Source organism: Paroedura picta, chromosome 7 (assembly GCF_049243985.1).
Source record: "Paroedura picta isolate Pp20150507F chromosome 7, Ppicta_v3.0, whole genome shotgun sequence".
Classification (NCBI taxonomy): Eukaryota; Metazoa; Chordata; class Lepidosauria; order Squamata; family Gekkonidae; genus Paroedura; species Paroedura picta.
This window is the reverse complement of record NC_135375.1, coordinates 11,753,137-11,777,361: the sequence shown is the minus strand read 5'-3', so window position 1 is coordinate 11,777,361 and position 24,225 is coordinate 11,753,137. Positions and strand designations below refer to the sequence as shown.

At 46.7% G+C, this 24,225-nt stretch overlaps 1 protein-coding gene across 1 annotated transcript in view; it reads left to right on the top strand.

Moving 5' to 3' along the window:
* Positions 1 to 24,225, top strand: part of LOXHD1 (lipoxygenase homology PLAT domains 1) — a 146,014-nt gene that overhangs the window by 70,417 nt on the left and 51,372 nt on the right. Inside the window, exons 19-28 of the mRNA XM_077346719.1 lie at positions 1,112 to 1,406; positions 1,915 to 2,066; positions 3,830 to 3,963; positions 5,230 to 5,375; positions 13,018 to 13,122; positions 14,962 to 15,090; positions 16,133 to 16,297; positions 18,089 to 18,270; positions 20,541 to 20,657; positions 23,634 to 23,796. Of these exons, the coding sequence (XP_077202834.1) occupies positions 1,112 to 1,406; positions 1,915 to 2,066; positions 3,830 to 3,963; positions 5,230 to 5,375; positions 13,018 to 13,122; positions 14,962 to 15,090; positions 16,133 to 16,297; positions 18,089 to 18,270; positions 20,541 to 20,657; positions 23,634 to 23,796 (1,588 nt within the window). The remainder of the gene's footprint in view (positions 1 to 1,111; positions 1,407 to 1,914; positions 2,067 to 3,829; positions 3,964 to 5,229; positions 5,376 to 13,017; positions 13,123 to 14,961; positions 15,091 to 16,132; positions 16,298 to 18,088; positions 18,271 to 20,540; positions 20,658 to 23,633; positions 23,797 to 24,225) is intronic.

Sequence of the window (24,225 nt, the reverse complement as noted above, 5' to 3'; positions counted from 1 at the left end):
ACAGGCCATAGAATCATAGAATCATAGAGTTGGAAGGGGCCACACAGGCCATCTAGTCCAACCCCCTGCTCAACACAGGATCAGCCCAGAGCATCCTAAAACAAAAATATCTTAAAGTATCTTTAGCATGCATTCTCCATTTCTTTCATTCTAAGTGGACAAAATTGGCCCTGAGGTACTTTGTGGCCTCAAGTTCTCATTTAGTAGTGGGAAGGCCATCTGAATAGTCTTCTTGAGCTGGCCTCTCTCTGCTGCCACCGGTCACTTTTCTCATTTGGAAAAGCCAACGTTTCCAGAAGGGGTGGGCCAACTCCTTGGCTACCCCCTAACCCTGATCATCACTGACACCTCCTTTACTGAGTCGTCGTGACAATGATGGGGGTGATGCTTGTATGTGGAGCTCATTAAGAACTCTAAAGCAGCCGCTTCCCAACCTTTTTGACCCTGCGGGGCAGCTTTGGAGTCACCTCAAAATGGCTGCCACTCGATCCATCCACAAAATGGCTGCCACATGAGGTGAACGGTTCAAGGGAGGAGAAAGGTAATTTACAAAAATACCTTGAGAGAGAATACGGAGAGAAAATAAAACAGTGTGGCCACAGCTGCTGTTGAAAGGACGTTATTTTAATCTGAACAGCCAATCAGATCTCTGGTGACCAAGAAACCCTCCCGTACAAGAGACCCCCCTATTCAGTTTCCAAAAACACTTGGGGAGCACCTGGAAAGGTACTGGCAGAGGCCCCACAGGTGCTACATTGGGGACTCTTGCTCTAGAGCAGTCAAAACCCAGCATGCAAAGTACATTTGATTATTAACATACATCAGATAAAGATGGAAGCAACAATTACCCATTGTTGAAAATAAAGCTTTCCATACTTGAAATGCTAAGAAGCAAAATTTTGCGACTGCATTTGAAACTGCCCTTGTCCTGTCACCCAAAAGGAATTTTAGAAGGTGTCCCTCTGCATAGTTCAAGGGCTTAAAGCGGGAAAGGGTGGGCATCATTACGTCTGCATAGAAGTAGAATCTCAGATGTAGAGGCTGCAGCTGATACGTCCCATACAATGCTGCTGTTGAGCGAAGCATAACAATGATAGTTATTGCATTAAAGATAGAGGCCATGGACGTTGGGAAGATCTACAAGATCCGGATCGGCCACGATGGGAGTGGCATTGGGGATGGCTGGTACTTGGAGACGGTCTCCATTAAGAAGTTTGCCACCAAGGAAGGGAAGAAGAAGAAGAAGAAGAAAAGGAAGTCGGGAGAAGACGAGGAGAATGAACTGCCCTCGATGGAAGGAACCATTGAGACGTATCAGTTTGCAGCCCACCGTTGGCTGGCCAGCGATGAAGAGGACAAGGAGCTGGTGGTGGAGCTGATGCCGGAAGAGGGAACAGAACTGGAGGGTAACTGAGCTTGTTGGCTTCTGCTTGTAATCCATTTGCGGGGAAGGGGCATGGCCATGGCATCAGAAACCTAGCCTGGAGCTGGAAATCTCACAGCTGGGGCACATTTTTATTTCAGAATTGACATCAAAGGCAAGCTCCAAGTTGGGGATCACTGTTTTAGCATGTGTAAGGCTAAGAAGAAGCACCTCCCCCCAGAGGACCTGTACCTGCTGTACTTCTGCATGAGTCACTGTTCTGGAGAGTTTTAGCAGGCAGCCTCCTCTGAGGCTGTTTCCTAGAGTTGCCAAGTTCCCACTGGCCACCGGAAGGGGACGTAGGAAGGGGGAGGGTTGGGAAATCCCTGGAATTTTGGAGATGGATTCTGAGGAAGAGAGTGACCATGCCATAGAATCCATCCCCCCCCCCCCAAAAAAACCCCAATCCATTCCATAGGGAAGGGCAGATTTTTATACCGCCCTTCCCTAGGGCTCTTTCTGAACCTGTGATTGTGGTTTAATTTCCCCAGCTAAAGTCTATGATGTCCACGTCATCACTGGGTCTGTGATGGGCGCAGGGACCGATGCGAATGTCTACGTCGCCATCTACGGGGAACGAGGAGACACTGGGGAGCGTCACCTGAAGCGCTCAGACCACATGAACAAGTTTGAGAAGGAGCAGGTAAGAGCCTCAGAACAGCAGGCTGCCAACCAAAGAACCACGAACTGAAAAACAGCAAGAGAAATGAACATTGTTCTCTTCCCTTCTGGATCTGCCCATCTGTAAGGGTTCTTATTTAGGTAGAGCAAGGTTATAAAGAAAGAGCCTCTTGTGGCGCAGAGTGGTAAGGCAGCCGTCTGAAAGCTTTGCCCATGAGGCTGGGAGTTCGATCCCAGCAGCCGGCTCAAGGTTGACTCAGCCTTCCATCCTTCTGAGGTCGGTAAAATGGGTACCCAGCTTGCTGGGGGGTAAACAGTAATGACTGGGGAAGGCACTGGCAAACCACCCCGTATTGAGTCTGCCATGAAAACGCTAGAGGGCGTCACCCCAAGGGTCAGACATGACCCGGTGCTTGCACAGGGGATACCTTTACCTTTTAAGGTTATAAATTGACAAAGACACCTAAAATGCCTTAACAATGACCTTTATTCTGGGAAGGAAGGACCCTATGATTCATCTCATGGAGGTTTGGATAAATTGATGCTAAAGTCAACTGTCTGTGAAAGCTTATACTCCCAACTCTGTTTTATTTCCCTTGTCCTCGTTCTCTCCTCTTGTCCTGCCCTTCTTTCCTCTGTCTCTACTAAGCCTTCTGTTTACTCTGCCCACACTTTTGAGAGCCAGTGAGGTGCAGTGACTAAAGAGCAGGGGGCTTTAATCTGGAGAACTGGGTTTGATTCCCTGCTCTTCCATGTAAAGCCGTCTGGGTGACCTTGGGCCACTCACAGTTCTCTCAGAGCTCTCTCGACCTCACTTGCCCCACAGAGTTTCTGTTATGGGGAGACGAAGAGAACGCAGTTGTTAGTGCCTTTGGACTCTTGCTGTTTTCTACTGCTACAGACAGACATGGTGACCCATCTTGATCTGTCTCATATTGGTTAAACCAAAGGGGAAAACCAGACTTTCTCATCCAGGGTTTCGTGAAACCCTGGGGTTCCTTGATGGCCTTGATATGGTTTCCAGAATGGGTAGAAGTTAATTAATGTTTAAAATATTTTTTAAAATTTTGATCCTATAGAGCAGGGGTAGTCAACCTGTGGTCCTCCAGATACTCATGGACTACAATTCCCATGAGCCCCTGCCAGCAAATGCTGGCAGGGGCTCATGGGAATTGTAGTCCATGAACATCTGGAGGACCACAGGTTGACTCCCCTTGTTATAGAGAGCCAGCTTGGTGTAGCGGTTAGGAGTGCGGACTTCTAATCTGGCAAACCAGGTTTGATTCCCAGCTCCTCCTCCGCATGCAGCCAGCTGTGTGACCTTGGGTTTGTCACAGCACTGAGAAAAGTGCTCTGACTGAGCAGGAATATTTCGGCTCTCTCAGCCTCACCCACCTCACAGGGTCTCTGTTGTGGGGAGAGGAAAGGGAAGGAGATTGTAAGCCACTTTGAGACTGCTTTGGGTAGAGAAAAGCGGCCTATAAGAACCAACTCTTCTTCTTCTTCTTCTTCTTCTTCTTCTTCTTCTTCTTCTTCTTCTTCTTCTTCTTCTTCTTCTTCTTCTTCTTCTGTGAACATTCATTCTAAAGTCTGAATTTTCAGAAATAATGTAATGAACATTTGACCACCCACCTTCGCACATGGGGAAACATTCACGGGAGGGAAACTTTCATTCTTATGTTGAGCTGACAGGTATTAAAACGCAAATAAAAAGGGGGAAATACTGTGTTCAGTGGAACACGCATTATACAAACAGGACCGCCATGCATTCTTGCCGTTTTGCAGGTGGATATCTTCACCGTCAAAGCTGTTGACCTCGGGGAGTTGAAGAAGCTGCGTATACGACATGATAACTCCGGAAGCAACCCTGCTTGGTTCTTGGAAAGGGTAGAAATTATTGACACCAAGGAGGAAACCACGTGAGAAAATTTATGCTCATTTTCATTTACTTAGAAATTATAAGTGCCTTTCCCACGTGTAAAATTCAAGGCGGCCTGCAATATTAATCAAACAATGATAAAAACACAGTATAAATAAAGCAGGAATTGCAAAAACATATAGACATTCAATAGTTGACTGCAGCTCAAACTAAAGCCATTTTCAGCTGCTGCTAGAGAGCTGACTAAAGAGCTGCAGACCCTAATCTGGAGAGCTGGGGTTGATTCCTCGCTCCTCCCACACTGGATGCTTGCTGGGTGACCTTGGGCCAGTCTCAGCTCTTCTCTCTGGCCCCTTCAGTCCTACCTGCCTCACAAGGTGCCTGGTTTGGGAACAAGAAAGGAAGGTGATTGACAGCTGCTTTGACTTGCATGAGGCCTGCTGGATGACCTTGGGCCGGTCCCAGTTCTCTCAGAGCTTGCTCAGCTCCACCTGCCTCACAAGGTGCCTGCTGGGGAGGAGAGGAAGGGAAGGCAATTGTAAGCCGCGTTGAGATTTCTCAGCATTGGGGAAAGCGAGGTATAAAAGCCAACTGTCTTCTTGAAGACTGGAGTGAGGGGCGCAGGTAGAGCTCCAGGTGAGGGGAATGCTCAGGATTTCCCTAGAATTACAACTGACAGATCAGTTCCCCTGGAGAAAGTGGCAGGGCAGCCTTGGAGGGCGGGCTTTGGAGCGCTATACCGTGCTGAGGTCCTTTCCCTCTCTTAATTCCACTTTTCCCATGCTCTGTCCTCAAATCTCTAGGAACCTGGAGTTGGCAACCCTTTGGTATAGGGCAGGGGTAGTCAACCTGTGGTCCTCCAGATGTTCATGGACTACAATTCCCATGAGCCCCTGCCAGCAACTGCTGGCAGGGGCTCATGGGAATTGTGGTCCATGAACATCTGGAGGACCACAGGTTGACTACCCCTGGTATAGGGTATTTATAACATTTTTATGTCTCCTAAAATGGGGCAACTCGCTTTCTACGAGTATATCTAGGTCAATTGTTCGTCCTGCTGGAAATATGTACAGAGGTTCCTGGCACCAAACTGCTTAAAAGAATAAAATAATTGTATTTAGAAGATGAACAAACTTTGTAAAGAGAGAGAGAGACAGAGAGAGGCAGAGAGAGAGACAGAGACAGAGAGAGAGAGAGACAGAGAGAGACAGAGAGAGACAGAGAGAGAGAGAATGTCCTAACTAACTGACTAGCAAGATGCAGCGTCACCAGGGCGGTGCAGGACTCATGCGTGTTGTTCTTGCAGGTACTATTTCCCGTGTCAGAGGTGGCTGGCAGTGGAAGAGGACGACGGGCAGGTAGCCAGGGAACTAGTGCCGGTGGCGGAAGCATTTGTTAAGAAGGATCCAAACAGTTCCAGTTCCGCTGCTACCCTTGGCCTGGAGCAGAAAGGTTGGCTGCTGCCCTCTTTTATTTCCTCCTTGCCCATGCCAGAAACGAACCCAGAACAGCTGCTGAGATGGGGAGGGTGCCAGTTTTAGAATCAGAATTGGAAGGGGCCACCCAGGCCATCTAGTCCGGCCCTCTGCTCAATGAAGGATCAGCCTCACGCAACCAGGGCTGATTCTGCACTTACTTTGTTTTTCTCTGTTGTGGATCCTGAAGAATACAGATCGATTTGAACTCAGATCTTTCTCTGGTACCCCCCCCCCCAATTGGAACAGAAAGTGTTCTGCACTTGATTGGGGAGGCTCAGATTGGGGAGGGGAGCCAAGCACAGCAAGAGTCTCTTTCTTTTCTTGAATGGGGGGGGGAGAGGATTGGAGATATCAGAGGAGGGGGAAATAAATCCAAGAGGCAAATTTCTGCTGAGAGAAGTTAGAGCTTCTGGAGCACAGTCACTTGAAGACAAGCCTTGCAACTGGGAACTAGGAAGTCTTTGAACTGATGCCCTGGCCAGTCAGGGAAGACCGCTTTGCTACCAGGCACGGAGAAGGAAGTTCACAAAAAGCAGAAATCTGCACACGTCTTGATGGCGGTTTTTCAAATATCGAAGCTTATATTCACTTCTGGATATCGCGGGAGAAAGCTTAGGGTCACCACAAATCAATCAAGCATGTAAAAAAATTTAAAATGCCCCAAATCAAAATGGAAATCGAATTCAGTGTAGATGGGAGGGATTTATTCAAGCTGCACTATGCAGGACGCTCACATCTCAATTGCTCATCCACTTTAACCTGCTATGCCCTTGAACCTTCACAGAATCAGCCTCTCCGTCAGATGGCTATCTAGCCTCTGTTTAAAAATTTCCAAAGATGGAGAATCCACCACCTCCCGAGGAAGCCTGTTCCACTGAGAAACCGCTCTGTCAGGAACTTCTTCCTGATGTTGAGACAGAATTACTTTTGAATTAATTTCATCCCATTGATTCTGGTCCGTCCCTCTGGGGCAAGTTTATATTATGCCTATATTTTCTCGTCTCTCTCCACCCACTCCCTGCTCCCGTGATTTCCATTATAAATGTATTTATTTTATTTATTTCTTATATTTATATGCCACCCTTCCCTCGAATGTTTGCGTAAAAAATTCACATCATGCATTTACACAAGTGAAGTATGACTCAATCATCTTTATGCCACCATCAACTTCTTTGGTCTTAAAGGTGCCACTAGATTTGGGTTTGGATTTGCTACACCAGGCTAACACTACTGTGGATGAAGTAGTTGGGTGCAAATGGAAGGTTCGACCCTGGTCAACTCCAGGACACATTCATCATGAGACAGCCTGAAAGCAGAGGGAGATACCAACTTCCGCCCACAATGAGGACTCCTATTTACTTGCCTGGAGTGAGGAATTACTCATCCTCGGCTCCAATTTCTCACCACCAACCCCAGAATTGAGTAGTGGGAGGAATATATGTCCTCCAGACAGTGATGGTCTAGAAATTTCCCCTACTCTCTGTGGTAAAGTCCATAGAGACTAGAGGTGAGAGCCTAGAGCATCAAGTGATGTCATATCCTCCTCAAACTCTACCCTTCCCAGGCACTCCTAGGGGAGAAGACATGGGACGGCATTTGATGATGGTGTTGTCACCAAAGCCACTAAGTCACTAACGGGGAAAACAGTAGGATTTCCAGCGATCCTTAGAGCTACAGTGGCTGGCAACAGTTTTATTTTTGTCCCACTGCTAATTGAACAGCAATTGGTAGGACCAACCTTAGACAACCCAACCCCCCCAGTATTTGCTAAGGTGACCTTGAGAACTCTTGTCACAGCCAGTGGGTGGTGACACATACCCTCCCTCCCTGTGATGGCATCCCCAAAGGTCAAACTTAGGGGAACCTTCTGGATGGTGAATAGAAGAGGTGTTTCCACTGTTCTACGTTTTTCCCAAAAAGGGTGACTCCATCCCAAAATCTTGAGAACTTGACATAGCTTCCAAGACCAGGGTTCATTCTGCACATGCAGGATAATGCACTTCCAATGTGCTCTTGCAGGTGGGTTTTCCTGTGCAGAAGAGGAAAATCGACTTCTAAAGTGCGCTGAAAGAGCAATAACCATTGTGTGCGGAATAGGTCCTAATGTCTGGGAGAGCTTCCACTTGCCAGTTTTCCATATGATTTCCATCAGCCTCTCCTCCGTCAAACCTCTTGGCCCTGTGTTTTTTGGACAGTCCTTTGGCAGAGAAGGTTTCTCCTCATCAAGTGTCACGGCCAATGCTTCTCATCAGTAATGATGGCTGCAAAATGACATCTCATCAAGCTCAGCCTTCTGTCCCCTCTGATGTGGCGGCTGTCCGGTTAATTGCTGAGCAACAGAGCATAACCCTACGACAGTGTCATCTTTTCTGATGATGTATCTGTGGCTTTTAAAAATCAAAAGCAGATTGTTTCAAGACATGGTTGGACGTTGGACATAGTCGTTACCAGGATACCTTTGTGTGAGCATTGATGGAGTGAGGACTCTTCATGCCTGAACATTGGGAGATACTAGACAGCTCTAAGTGTGCATAGGTGTTATCTCCTTGAATGGGATGCCTCTTTTTAAATCCTCTGGAAAGCATGGCAGTGTTACACACAGGAAGCACATAGTAAATTGTTGTTGTTGTTGTTAGGTGCGAAGTCGTGTCCGACCCATTGCGATCCCATGGACAATGATCCTCCAGGCCTTCCTGTCCTCTACCATTCCCCAGAGTCCATTTAAATTTGCACTGACTGCTTCAGTGACTCCATCCAGCCCCCTCATTCTAAGGCTATATCTAACCTTAGATATATAGATATAGCAAAGGAGAGGACCTGCAGTAATGGTGTTTAAACTCCGTGTAGAACAGTACCAGCTAGAAATCAGGGGGGGGAAATGTCATAGCCAGAGTAGTACAGCAGTGGAATGGGCTGCCTAAGGATGTGGTAAGTTTCCCCTCATTGGCGGTCTTCAAGCAGCGTCTGGACAGATCCTTTTCCTGGATGCTTCAGGCTGATCCTGCACTGAGCAGGGGGTGGGACTAGATGGCCTCATTAGTCCCTTCCCATTCTAGGATTCTCATATCTGATCTGTTCAAAGCTCAAGCCACATTTACATCAGAATCTGAAATCTACATCTCGCCATAAGAAGGAGACGGTCGTGGAATTAATTAAGGGATCTATTTTGGATGTTCGTGTTATAATATTTTATTGATTTTTTAAAAAATTGTTTCTCATATGTTGTTATCCACCCTGAGCCACTGGGGAAGGCTAGGCTACAAATAAAATTTTATTATTATTATTTTGTTATTTATTTTGTTTTTTTTTACCGCCCCTCTCTGTAGGCAGGCTTGAGGCAATTTCCAACATATTAAAATTCTGGTTAAAATACAATAAAAGCAATAAAAGCAATAAACACCCCTATTTCTCAGCCATTTGCTCAGAGGGAAGGAGAGAAGCCCATAAGATTTTATTTACTTGATTTTTGCCTCTGCCATAAGCCAAATAGAATAGCACCATTTTATGGGCCCTGCAAAACTTAGGTAGTTCTGCCAGGGCCCATATCTCTGCTGGTAACTGATTACAACATGCTGGAACCAAGGCTGAAAAAGCCCTGACCCTGGCTGAGGCCAGCCTCACTTCTTTCAGGCCAAGGACCACCAACATGTTGGTATTAGAGGATGATAATATGGGGGTATACTGGGAAAGGAAGTCCCTCAGATATGCAGCCCCCAAGCTGATTCTGCACTTAGTTTGTTTTTTCCGTTGTGGATCCTGCTGAATTCAGATCAATTTGAACTCGGGTCTTTCTCTCCCCCTCCCCAATTAAAATAGAAAAGTGTTCTGCACGTGGTCAGGGAAGCTCAGAAGGGGAGGGGGGAGCCAAGCACAACAGGAGCCTCTTTCTTTTCTCGAATGGAGAGAGGGGGGTGGGAGATTGGAGACAGCAGAGTAGGGTCACTGCGGATCAATCATGCATGTTGCAGAGGGGAAATTTAAAGCGCCCCAAATCAAAATGCAAATTGAATTCAGTGTAGACGGGAGGGATTCATCCGAACTGGGACTGGGTAAAAAGCTCCATGCAGACTACACCCTAGACCAGGGGTAGTCAACCTGTGGTCCTCCAGATGTCCATGGACTACAATTCCCATGAGCCCCTGCCAGCGTTTGCTGGCAGGGGCTCATGGGAATTGCAGTCCATGGACATCTGGAGGACCACAGGTTGACTACCGCTGGTCTAGACTGTATAAGGCCTTGAAGTTTATTATTATTATTATTTTAAAACTGGAGATGCCAGGGACTGAACCTGGGACTTTTTGCCTGCAAAGCTACAGCCCTTCTGTTGCTGCAGAAATGGATTTGCCGACATTCCTCACGGCCCCATCTGCTATAGACCCCCTTGTCAGATTCCTGTCTTCTAGGCTTTTACCCCACATCTTTTCGTTTGTGTGCTCAACCGACTGACTCCCAAATGTTCTGATCTGAGAGAGGCATGAATAATTCCTCCCGCACACCAATGTATCCAGTTTGCCCTCTATGCTCCGGCTGATCTTCACATGTTTTATCAGATCATAGATGATAACCTTGTGCCAATATCAGTTAATTCCCCCTTAAACCTTCTGTGTATTTGTTTGAACTTCTGTTCTCCCTCACCATCCGGCCTGTGTTATATCTAATTCTGTTGATTTATGACCAGACTCACACCTAGCCTTCTACATATTTAAGTATATTTTAGCGTACTTAAGTCAATGTACAAAGTAACTCTTGCAAAAAAAGGGGGGGGGCATTAGAATAAAAGCCTGCAGACTGCATTTTTCACTGAAGGATTGGAATTTGAAGAAAAGTATCGCTTGAGAGACATGAGGTTTTAATAACTGGGGGAAAAGCCCTCGTATAAACATTCGTAAAGTACTGTACATTGTATGATTGCTCCAGTTGGGGGTTCAAATTTGTTTTTCAAATATGAGACTCATGTTCCAATATTTATTTACTAGGCTGAACAGGGCCTTGGAAAACCTACATTTGTCAGATTCTAACTCCCATGGTTAATATTTCTTTCAGCGACGAAGAGGAAATCAAAATTAGTGGTGCTTTCTAGATCCACGCATAAAATTTGAGGATTTATTCCCAACTCCGAATCCTGTCATGTGAATCTATTATTAATCTGTCATGTCTGAAGAGCATCTCAAATAGAATCATAGAATCATAGAATCATAGAGGTGGAAGGGGCCTTACAGGCCATCTAGTCCAACCCCCTGCTCAATGCAGGATCAGCCCTAAGCATCCTAAAGCATCCAAGAAAAGTGTGTATCCAACCTTTGCCTGAAGACTGCCAGTGATACTATTCCAAATACTATTCCTCAATCCAAAGAAAACTGTCTGCGGTCGAACATACCGTTGTTGTTGTTGTTGTGAGGTGCGAAGTCGTGTCCGACCCATCGCGACCCCATGGCCAATGATCCTCCAGGCCTTCCTGTCCTCTCCCATTCCCCGGAGCCCATTTAAGCTCACACCGACTGCTTCAGTGACTCCATCTAGCCACCTCATTCTCTGTCGTCCCCTTCTTCTTTTGCCCTCGATCGCTCCCAGCATTAGCCTCTTAGTTACGCTATCCAAACAAACCTCCTGACAGGACGAGTGTAATCCTATGATGTTAGAATAGATGAGGCTTTCTCAAACAGGATTTCATGACACCCTGAGGGTTCTTGACGGCCCTGGAAGGGTTTCCTGAATGAGTGGGAGTTCATTAATATCTATCTATCTATCTATCTATCTATCTATCTATCTATCTATCTATCTATCTATCTATCTATCTATCTATCTATCTATCTATCTATCTATCTATCTATCTATCTATCTATCTATCTATCTATCTATCTATCTATCTATCTATCTATCTATCTATCTATCTATCTATCTATCTATCTATCTATCTATCTATCTATCTATCTATCTATCTATCTATCTATCTATCTATCTATCTATCTATCTATCTATCTATCTATCTATCTATCTATCTATCTATCTATCTATCTATCTATCTATCTATCTATCTATCTATCTATCTATCTATCTATCTATCTATCTATAGAGATAGAGATAGAGATAGAGATAGAGATAGAGATAGAGATAGAGATAGAGATAGAGATAGAGATAGAGATAGAGATAGAGATAGAGATAGAGATAGAGATAGAGATAGAGATAGAGATAGAGATAGAGATAGAGATAGAGATAGAGATAGAGATAGAGATAGAGATAGAGATCTCTCTATATCTATATCTATATCTATATCTATATCTATATCTATATCTATATCTATATCTATATCTATATCTAGATATCTAGATATCTAGATATCTAGATATCTAGATATCTAGATATCTAGATATCTAGATATCTAGATATCTAGATATCTAGATATCTAGATATCTAGATATCTAGATATCTAGATATCTAGATATCTAGATATCTAGATATCTAGATATCTAGATATCTAGATATCTAGATATCTAGATATCTAGATATCTAGATATCTAGATATCTAGATATATAGATATATAGATATATAGACATATATAAAGAGAGAGAGAGAGATAGTTATATAGTTATATATAGTTATAGTTATATAGTTATATAGTTAGAGTTATAAAATTATTATATATTTATTGGGTAATATGGACTCCAGTGCTAGGCCTGGAGGAGATGGGAAGGGGAGGGGCCCTAGGTGGGCGTGTCCACAGTTCTGCTTCCCAACCATATTCTGCACGATCGCGTCACTTCTGTAGTTTCTTGAAGCCTGAAGAAAGTTTCGGGGTTTCTCAATGGTCAATAAGTTGAGGAAGGCTGGATTAGATCCATCCAATTGTTTCATTGTGCAGCTTTTACGAATCTGATTGGGTATATCCTGAGAAAAGGAATGGACTAACAAAAAAAGCTATCTAAACTTTTTGACTCTTGTCTTCCCCTAGCCTTCTACATGTGCTCCTTCCTTTCCCCCCTTAGATTGAGATTTACTCTTGGAACGCTTCACAGTGTAACTCACCAAGCCTTGATTCCCTCCCACACATCCCAGTGGAAATTCCCTAGGATGTGCTTGTGGCTCTGGCCAGGGGCTCCGAGATTCACAGAAATTGCAAGGAAATGATAGGCAAGGCCCAGATTTCCTTTCTAGGAGATTTTTCATAAGCATTGATCAAGTTTACAGAAACAGCAGGCTAAACTCCCGTCCCCTGAGCCTCGAATGCACACGCACAGAGCAAAACATAGCCAGGCTCCAAGACGAGATGTACACCTAACACTAAGCATCTTATAATTGTGTGCTACAAGCCAAACCAATCTATTGCTCAAACTATTCCCAGACACTAGGATGAGCCGGGCTTTCTCGTACCTGGCGTTTAGTCAAGAGAGAAAACAAATCAGGTATGCTAGGTAAGAGCTGCTAACAAGCACGAGAGAGGAGAATGCTCTCTTGGGAGCAACCTGACGGCAAATCTTTCACAGAGGTCAAGACATCTAAATGTCAACCACCAGCCTGTAACAAAGAGTTACAAAAACTCCACACCAGAGATTCTCAACCAGGGGGGTCTGTGGACCCTTGGGACTCCCTCCCCAAAAGAGATTCTTCTTTTTGACAGCTCAATCCACAACGTTTACCGTGACCGTGAAAACGGGGGACAAGAAGCACGGCGGGACAGATGCCAACGTCTTCATTGTGCTGTATGGAACCAAAGACGACACAGGTAGGAACCAAGGCCGGTGGGTTTGGGGTTGCTCAAATCATTGCCTGTACTGGCTCAAGAGAGCCGACACAGCGTTTCCCTCTGTCCTTTAGTAAATGCCTTTATTTCCTCTTGGCAAAACATTTGTTCAGTGGGTTTGGCTGAATCTCAACAGAATGACTCACGTCAGGGATGGATACGCCGTAGCTGTAAACTTTTGGCTGGAAGTTCAAGATTCCTCTGGAGCTATCTGAGATTCCTTTTGGCTGATCCTGCTGTTGCTAAGCTGGAGATGAATCCTGTCCTGATGTTCATTTTATTGATTTACGGGGAAAGCTGCAAATTGGGCATTCACATTTCTGTTACTGTTTTTTTGGCATTTCCTACTGAATTTTTGGGGGATTGACAGTGTTCACGTTTCTGAGTTTTGGGGCATGCATTGTATTTTTCTCGGGTATGGCAATAGTCACACTCAATTTTGGACAATCCCTGTAAGATAGACATGAGAATTTAGCTTACCGTACTGGCCAAGGAGCTCCAGGCTGCGATTCGTTGAGTTTGTATTTCTCACTTCTGCTGTTTCTACTCCTATATCCTCCATTTGGTCCGTCTCTTCCTTCTTCCCTGTGGGACTCAATCTAGTGATTTATTTTTTGTGTCCCTTTTGGTTCCTTCACTTTGAATTTTCCCCACAGAACTCACGGATTTTTCAATGTGATTGGTGTGCAGAGGAAGTCACATCAAATACGATATGTATCTTACATAAATAAATGACATACAAATACATATTGTGTACACTGCATGCAGACCTTCAAAGCCAACAGTGAACAGCAGAGAATTAAAATGCTTGGCAAAGTTGGAAACAACTACGATTAACTGAATTGGAAACGTTCAGTTCTCTCTGCTCCAATTTGCCCCAGCTGTAGATCCAATAGTGGGCCTCAGAGGAGCAATTCTCCTTAAACTCCACTATTATCTGCGTTATGGAGATTAAATATACGGACCTACATTACAGAGCTGTTTTGAATATTATTCTGAAAAAAGGGCAATGTTAGTGAAAATACCGTGCATATATTGAATGTGATTGCAAAGCTTGCCAAAATATAAGAATTGTCATCTTATTCTTTCCCACCCTTCCTGGTAGCTCAGGGCAGGTTACAATATATTATAGAGTAACAAAGAGGAAATGCTGTCCTAAAATTGACTGAGAAATAACCGTGACATTCAGATCTGATGCGAAGAAGAAGAGTTCAGTATTGAACCCAAACACTGATGGCTTGGAAAGGGGATTAGTCAAAGTGAAGGAGGAGAGGGCCATCAGTGGCTACTAGCCATGGGGATTGAAGGAAACCTCCACCTTCAGAGATGGTCTACATCTGAATTCCCATGCCAGGAGACAACATGAGGAGAAGGACTTGGCCTTTTGTTGGTCTTCCAGAGTAACTTTTGAGATGGGATGCTAGACTAGATGGGCCACTGGTCTGACAACTAGTCAGTTTTCAAATGAAGAGGATGACCTGACAATGCTGTTTATTTATTTATTTATCATATTTGTTGACCACCACTCCCACACCAGCCAGTTCAATGTTGGTTTAGATCCCAAAATTAAAAAATACAATCCCAACAATACCCACCAACTCTAACCCACCCACCCTTCTCCCCTCTTGACAAAGTCAGTAGACCACTAGTTCTATGCCATAGGTATGGGGGTGTTTAGCAATGTTCAGAGATGTTCCACAGATGTTCAAGGTGCTTGGGGTTCAAATGGTTAGTGCCTCAGCAAATGTGTCAGTGTGGGGCAGAGAGGGCCCCATTCTCCTTTCCTGTAAACCATGCAAATCTGTAATCGAAACAAAACAGGAACAATATACTTGATGGCCTCCAAGACGAACAAGAACAAATTTGAGCGAGGGAAGACTGACATATTCACGGTGGAATGTGTGGACCTCGGAGACTTCAAGAAAATAAAGATTGGCCATGACAACTCAGGTATGTTGGGCTGCAATGATGCGGCTACCCTTCCGGTCATGCACAAACTATCTTTGCATTTGTCGGCTTGGATTTCTTATGTGGCGGTGGAACGCGCCAACATGTCGCAGCAGACTTACGGTTGCAACTGCATCACTTTTTCAAGGCAAAAGACAAAGAGAGCTTGTTTGCCATAGCCTGCCTCTGTGTTGTGACCATGGACTTCCTTAGTGGCCTCTTGTCCAAATACAAATCAGGGCCAACCCTGCTTAGCTTCTTAGATCTGATGAGACCATGATAACTTGGATCATCCACATAAGGGTGGTTTCTTGTGTAGCAAATACTAATGGTCTACAGCAGGGATTCCCAACCAGGGTTTCGAGGAACCCTGGGATTACGAAAGAGCTCCCCAGGGGTTACACGGCCTTTCTCAGAAGTTTGGATGGCTGATGACATCACTAGATGGCACTGGAGCCCCTGTTGCTCTGTAGGCCTAGTCTCTTTCTCCACAATGGCAATGCTAAATGATTGATCCTCTGAATGTTGAGTCATGTCTCCTCCATTGATCTCAGGAGAGAAGGGATATGAGGAAATCAGCCCCAGGGATCTCCATTCCTCCTTGTATCAGATGCATTGACTTTTGAATGCTTATGTTCTGGAAAAATTTGTTGGCCTCCAAGTTGCTGTTGGGTTTGAATCTAGCTAGATTTTAGGTGGGGAGTAACTCGGGCATGGAATTGGGGTCAATGTCGGTGGGCAGGTAGTTTTGAGCTCCTGAATTGTGCAGGGGGTTGGACTAGATCAGGGGTAGTCAACCTGTGGTCCTCCAGATGTTCATGGACTACAATTCCCATGAGCCCCTGCCAGCAAACGCTGAATTTTAGTCCACGGACATCTGGAGGACCACAGGCAAATGCTGGCAGGGGCTCATGGGAATTGTAATCCATGGATCTCTGGAGGACCACAGGTTGACTACCTCTGAACTAGATGACTCTGGTGACCCCTTCCATCTCTATGATTCTGACTCATCCAACCCAGTGAAGAGTCTTTGTTTCTGCCGTAGGTAAAGCTTCGGGTTGGTTCCTCGAGTGGGTCGAAGTGGATGCTCACTGTTTGGGGACGTGCTACGTGTTCCCTTGTGGCCGTTGGCTGGACAAATCAGAAGACGACGGCTCTATTGAAAGGGTCCTCTTTCCTGCTGATCTTCAGACAAGGACGTATGTCCCATGTGAGTAAGAAATGCCAGCCTGGTGCTGGGGTTAGAGGGCTAACCTATGATTTGGGAGGCCTGGGTTTAAATCCTCACTCTACCATGGGGTTCAGTCGGTACCCCTGGTGGAGTTATACATTCATGTCTTGGTGAGGATGAGATGGAGGAGAAGGAGAATGATGTGAGCTACTTTGAGCCCAAGTTGGAGAGAAAGACAAGCAGTCACCGGAGTTACGGGTGCAATGGCAGAGCTTGGTATGCAGAAGGTCCCAGGTCCAGTCCCTGACATCTCTAGTTAAAAGGACCAGGCAGCAGGTCATGTGAAGGAGTTGACTTGAGACCCTGACTCAGTAGTAGAACATCGGCTGGGCATGAAGAAGATTCTCCAGTTCAATCCCGGCCATGTGCAGTTAAAGCAAATTCTGCCATAGAGTTTTGTCCAAAAACCAAAGCATAGCCCTCCACCATGTCCAATGCAACATCATGTTATGTCACTAGTGGAAAGTGCCTCCACCAGCAGTGCCGATGGACCTGGTACCATTTTGGAGCATGGGAGGAGTTTCCTGCCCCATTTCCCTTCTCTTCTGTAGCCTCAGATCATTCATCAGGGGCATCAAACCAACATTCCAGGGAGCCAGCTTGGTGTAGTGGTTAGGAGTGCGGACTTCTAATCTGGCTAACTGTGTTTGATTCTGCGTTCCCCCACATGCAGCCAGCTGGGTGACCTTGGGCTCACCCCAGCACTGATAGAGCTGTTCTCACCGAGCAGTCATTTCAGAGCTCTCTCAGCCTCACCTCCCTCACAGGGTGTCTGTTGTGGGGAGAGGAAGGGAAGGAGATTGTAAGCTGCTTTGGGACTCCTTCAGGTGGAGAAAAGCGTCATATAAGAACCAACTCTTCTTCTTCTTCATGTTCCTGGTTCTTCTCCTTTGTTCAAATGGGGCCTGATTGTTCTCAGTGAGAAGTAAAGTTGTCAACTCCGGTTCTTGAAACACATGGAGATTTGGGGGACAGAGCCTTGAGAAGGTTGTGGTTTGGGGAGGGGAGGGGCTCAGTGAGGTATACTGCTAGAGACTCCAGCTCCCAATAGCAGCCTTTTTCGCAAGGAGAATTGATCTCTATCACTTTGACTGATTATGCAGCTGGTTTCTTGTGATGGCGCAGTATGCCCTGCTGCTTCCTGTGTATGTAGAGGGGCTGATTTCCCCTGGCACACACATTCCAACTTGGTATTCTCTGTGTCCATGCACAACTCCCGGGTGGAAAGGTTCTGCCACACATTGTCGTGATGCCGGGGGGTTGGTTCCACGAGGGTGGGATTGCCTGACAACACTATCCCACCTTTGTGGAAGGCAAAAAAAAAAAAAAATGCCCCATTCAGTTCCGCGACACTGTGGAACCAAAAGGGGAATTTTCTGTCCCTGCTGGAACAACGTAGGTGGGGGAGGCCTTCCAGGCTCGGCTCACCCCATGTGTTCAGGCCTGGCCTAGCCTGTCTGACAATGGCTACTACAACAAAAAAAGGAATGTGAAAATATCAGTGTTCCCTTGCCGCGGGACAATGGAAGCCCTAAAGCAGGCCAGGGTCTGGAGGGGGCCAGGCCAATGTTCAGATTTTGCACAAGTGGGAATTTGCCCCACTGCTATGTGAGTGCCAGCCTGGCCTTTTCTCCCTGTGCATAATCAGATTCTGTCACTCAGTTGTGTCATTCCAGGAGATCTCCATTCACCCCCTGGAAGTTGGGAACCCTAATGCAAAACAGAGCCTATGCCTGGGTACACCCTCTGTTTCTCCTGCTTGTTTTGCAGTTGTCCCTTATGAGGTCACCGTTTACACCAGTGACGTGTTTGGGGCTGGCACCGATGCCGATGTTTTCATAGTCCTGTACGGAGCCGACGGGGTGTGCACACGACAGAAAGCCTTATGCCAAAACAAGAGGGAGCGGAGGATGTACTTCGAGAGGAACTCTGTGAATCAGTTCATCATCGAGGTAACACTGGACAGATGCGGCACAACAAAGGGATTAGAATGTTACATCTGCCCTTTATGCAGATGTTGATCATCTGGGAGGACAAATAGATTTCACTATCTGAATAATTTCCATAAATTATAGCGTCATGAATTGCATGAATTACTGAGTTCACATGATTTATCCAGCTGACTGCTGGTCTTCAGGCAGTGGCTGTACAGATCTTTCTCCTGGATGCTACAGGCTGATCCTGCACTGAGCAGGGGGTGGGACTGGATGGCCAACCATGATATATCGGTAGAGAGAGAGAGGGTGGGGTTGTAAGTTGCTGGGAAGGGTTAGTTAGAGCCAATGTGCATAAGTATCTCAGTAAGAAGTATATCCAAGTGGATTAAAGCCATCGGTAAGACCCGTGAAAAGCAGCAGCGTAGCCTACCAAGTACTAGAGCTGTGCATAACCTCTGCACATGACACTTTATGGTTTGCCTCACCTCTTATGGCCGTCATTCTGAAAGTCCTTGCAGGCTCGAAAAGGTCAGGGGTCCCCTCTGCTAGGGAATGCACAATATTAATGAAATTTCATCATAGAATCATAGAGTTGGAAGGAACCTCCAGGGTCATCCAACCCCCTACAGATTGTAGGAAATTTACCTGCTCACCCACATTGACCCCAAGTCCATGATGATACGGCCCTTAAAAAAAAAGAAACCAGAATCCCTGGGCAGTCTGGCCTGTCCCAAAAAGCTTGTGATAACCGAAGACAGAAAGAACACCAAGTGGAGGGTGGAGGGACCTTAAAATGGGATAAATAGAGGCATTTGTTCCATTACAGGTACTTAATTTGACTAAGCCAGCGTGGTGTAGTCCTTAAGAGTGCGGACTTATAATCTCTTGAGCTGGGTTTGATTCCGCGCTCCCCCACATGCAGCCAGCTGTGTGACCTTAGGCTCCCCTCAGCTGTTCTGATTGAGCAGTGATATCAGGGCTCTCTCAGCCACACCCACCTCACAGGGTGTCTGTAGTGGGGAGAGGAAGGGAAGGCAACTGTAAGCCGCTTTGAGACTCCTTCTGGTAGGGGAAAACGGCATATAAGAACCAACTCTTCTTCTTCTTCTTCAGTAATATCAGGGCTCTCTTGGCCTCCCTTCCCTCACAGGGTGTCTGTTATGGGGAGAGGAAAGGCAAATGTAAGCCACTTTGAGCCTCCTTTGGGTAGAGAAAAGCGGCATCTAAGAACCAACCCTTCTTCTAAAGGCAGGAAATGAAGGATAAAAGGTGAAAATGGCAAGAGAAATGCCCTTTTCCTGTCACTTGTGAGAATCTGAAATCTGGAGCTTAACAGACTTTGAACGCCATTCCAGGAGTCCAGATCACACCCTGAGCTGTGAATTGCCTTTTCTTTCCTTTTAGTAGTTTTACTGCCCGGCCTGCTTTGTATTCTGCAGATGGCGTCTCAAAAGCATTTTGAAAACGGTTATCAGCTGGCGACGTGTGAGGAGATGTAATAAACACACACCGTTTGGGCTGGGCTGGGCTTGAGGGTCCCCCCTCCCCTGAGCTTCATGTCATCGCTTGTCTTGCCAGTCACGTGGCATTTCATTTCTATGTATAGAACCAAAGCAGGCTATGGCTTTACAACGGGAAGTGGGGGAGAAAATAGTTTCTTTCCTGTGCGGCTGAAGTGCTTTCAGATAAATGGGAGAGATTTAAATAGTTCCTCCCCAATGTTCCATTGTTCATAATGTTATAGTTATTATTATGTTATTGTATACTGAGTCATTTGTACAGTTCTCTGTTTGATGTAAACTGCCCTGAGCCTTCAGGGAAGGCGCTATATAAATGTAATAAATAAAATAAATAAATAATAAAATAAATTGCCTGTAGGCAATTTGCCTGTAGGCAATAAATTGCCTGCCTCAGAAATGATTCTGAGGATATCATTTTATGTAAAGGAGCCAACGAGTGATAACAATTCTGGAATTTATTGTATTTTACGTATGCTGGTTTTGTTTGATACCTGATGTCTAATAAAGGCAGTAACACCGAAACGCATCTGGTCAGTGAAGACATTGGGTTTTTAACTTAAATAAATATTACTACTATATATTTTTTAAAAATCGTGTTTTTTACACAGTTTTTTACACAGAATCCTACACAGGATTGAGTTCATTTCCCTTATTTTGACCTTTTAAGGCTCTTGACTTTTGTTTGGGGCAGGATATTTTCTCCGCTTTGTTTTGCAGACGCTGAGAACAGGGTCCCAGGATCACGGTGTTGTTTTTTCTCCTCAGCTGGAAGACATAGGAGACATCACTGAGAAGATTCGCATCGGGCACGACAATTCGGGGATCAATCCGGGGTGGCACCTGTATAAAGTGGAGGTCCGCAGGTTTCTGCCCAATGGGAAGGTGGGTGCAGACTTTTACTCCCCGCACTCATTCGGCCATTGGCAGGTTTGGGTCCCTTGGATTCATCAAGCACAGGTGAGAACCAGAGACTGGTGCAGAACCACCGGGAAGGGAATGGGCTGAAAGGCGTAACGTCTCCAGTATGCATCTTAGGCCTGCGAAGAGCTCACAAGGAGGTCTTAGGCCAGCAATTTTCCATCAGCCACCCCCTCCCCATCTGTTACAGTCAGGGTTATTGGCTGAACTACACTCATAGAATCCTAGAGTGGGAGGGGCCATCTAGTCCCACCCCCTGCTCAGTGCAGGATCAGCCTCAAGCATCCAGGAGAAGAATCTGTCCAGCTGCTGCTTGAAGACCACCAGTGAGGGGGAGCTCCCCACCTCCTCAGGCAGCCCATTCGACTGCTGAACTAGACTCACAGAATCCTAGAGTGGGAAGGAGCCAACCAGGCCATCTAGTCCAGCCCTCTGATCAATGCAGGATCAGCCTCCAGCATCCAGAAGAAGGATCTGTCCAGCCGCTGCTTGAAGACTGCCAGTGAGGGGGAGCTCCCCACCTCCTCAGGCAGCCCATTCGACTGCTGAACTAGACTCACAGAATCCTAGAGTGGGAAGGAGCCAACCAGGCCATCTAGTCCAGCCCTCTGATCAATGCAGGATCAGCCTCCAGCATCCAGAAGAAGGATCTGTCCAGCCGCTGCTTGAAGACTGCCAGTGAGGGGGAGCTCACCACCTCCTTAGGCAGCCCATTCCACTGTTGACTGAGAAGAATTTTCCTGATATCTAGCTGCTATCGTTCTACACATTGTTTAAACCCATTACTGCGTGTCCTGCCCTCGGCTCTACTCACCTCCCCCCTCTGCCGATTCTTGGGCTTCTCCCACCCTGCCATAATGAGGCTCCAGGAGGGGCAGCCGAGTGGGAAGAGCCTCTAAGGAGCTCACCTGGGCATAGATCCAGTGACAGGATGGCTGCAGCCCAGGTTGTGAATTGACAAGCGGCAGAGAGAGGAGGGGAAGATGAATGGATCGGGGAATGGGTTGAGGCACAAAGAGATAGGGGGAGCGGCCGCCGAAGAAAGAATAAAATCTGTGTTCCTCGGGGGGGGGGGGGGGATGGACAGATGCTTCTTGGGAACAAGAGCGGTTGGGCTGGACAGCGTATCGCAGGGGAGCTGCAAGAGCTCGGTTTTGCTTAATCCTCCGCTTCTGGCATCCGGCGATTAGACTCAGCACTCTGGATAGCTCCCTTGGCCCAAGGGCGCCTACTCGGCCTTTCTAAGTGCAGAACCGGCTCTTCGCGGCTCAGAGGAGGAGTCGGCATTGTGCGCCTTGAGGAGCTTAGAGGGCCACCCGCTACTCTCTTGCTGAGCTTTTGGATTCGGGCTAAGCGGGGAAGGGGAGGGGAAGCCTAGGGGAGCCGAGGCCTGAGACACCTCTGCCGCAGGACAGGACAGCCTGCCGATGGGTAGCAATCAGCTGCCACAGCCTGGGGAAGCCATGCTACCTGATTAGACTTTTAAGGAGCATCTAGATGTATTGGTGCTCCTGGGGGGTGGGGTTGGAAGTGGGGGGGAAACGAGGTCAGATTAAATTGGCGGCGTTTGAGCAGGCCAAGCTGCATTCACTGCAAAGAGCCGAAGGCAAACTCATGCTTCCCAATTACCGCTCTTAATTCTGTCTCATCAGCTGTGCCGGGTGGGGAGGGGAAGGGCAGGGAAATCGGGGCATTTGGGTCCCCCCCCCCCGCCCCAAACCTGATGTGGAGGAGAACGGGAGCAGTACGGGATAGCGGGGCAGTGATTCTGGCAGTGTGGGACCCTGGATAGATAGAATCGTGGAATCATAGAGTTGAAAGGGACCTCAAGGGTCATCTAGTCCAACCTCCCCTGCACAATGCAGGAACTCACAACCACCTGCCCACCCACAGGGACCCCAATTTCATGCTCAGATGATGCCCCCACCACCACCAAAAAGAAGCAGAATCCCTGGCCAGACTGGCCTGGAGGAAATTTCCCTCCAAACTACAAAGTGGCAATCAGGATTTCCCTGGGAATGCAAGAAAGGGCCGCAAGAGCTACCGATTGACTTATTATTGATTTGCCTTTTAAATTTGCACCCTGCTTTTATCCCCACTGGGGGCAACAATGTCCTCTCCTCCTCCATTTCATCTTTGCAACAACCCTGCGAGGTAGATTAGGCAGAGAGAGATCGACTGGGTTGTGGTCCTCCAGCGAGTGTCCATTGTTGAGCAAAGCGAGATCGCAGCCTGATCACATCCAGTCTCGGAAGCTAAGCACGGTCGACCTAGCTAATATTTGGATGGGAGACCTCCAAGGAACATGAGGGTCATGACATAGGGGCAGGCAATGGTAAACCATCTCCCAAGGCCCCTTGCCTGGCCACGGGACTTTGGGTCCCCTGCTTACACTACACACATGCCAGGTGATAAATAATAAATAGTAATAATCCAGGAGGTTGTTTTGTTTGGGCTAAGATTACAGTTTTATGCAAGCTGTGTTGCTAGTCCTGTTCTTGTGACTGCCTTGCTGGGGAGGTGCCATTAAAGATTTGAGCTACAGTTATATGGTCTGGGCCACAGCCTTACCAAATACACCAACAACTGGATTTAGTATATACAGCACATGGGCAACAGAAATCCAGTCCAACTTCAGGAATGTGCAGGGACTGAGCAGCTCCAAGGGGTGTGTGTGTGTGTGTGTGTGTGTGCGCGTGTGTGAAATGCCATCAAATAGCTTCCCACTTATGGTGCCCCTAGGAATTATGGCCCCCCAAAATATCCATTAGCACAGGGGTAGTGCTTTTGCTGGCAGGGGCTCATGGGAATTGTAGTCCATGAACATCTGGAGGACCACAGGTTGACTACCCCTGCTTTAGCAGAATCTGAAAAGTTGATGCAGTCTAACGTAGTAAATGAAATTAATCAAAGAGCTCCTTTGTTTTCCATTCACACCAGGGTTCGGAAAAAACCACTTTTCCGTGTGACAGGTGGTTGGCATCATCTGAAGAAGACGGAGAGATCATGAGGGAACTGGTCCCGTCCCGAGTCTTCACCGAGAAACTCTTGAAGGACGGGACGCTGAAGCAGATCGACGAAGTAATCGAGGATGCCCTGGAAAGTACGTCTGTTTGGATATGTTTCTGGGAGGAGTCACCTGGTGGGTGGAGCCAGGCTGGTGGGTGGAGCCAGAAGTTATTCCTCCCGGCCAATGGGACATGAACTGAACCCTTGAGAATGTTGTGGAATTCTATCCACCCTGGTATAGGAGAAACCCCTTGAATATAAGAAAACAGGAAGCTGCTTTGTACCTACCAAGTCACACCACTGGGCAAAGAGCTCAAGATTTCCTGCTCAGATTAGCAGACGCTCTCATGAGATACTTTAGGACCTTCCAGGGACTAAACTGAGACTTTCTGCCTGCAAAGCATATGGATTGACCAATGAACCATGACCCCTCCCACCCCTCACTGTAATCAGTTATGTAGCAGCCATAAGAAGAGCCCTGCTGATTAGACGGTTGGTCCATCTGTCTCACACAGTAGCCAAC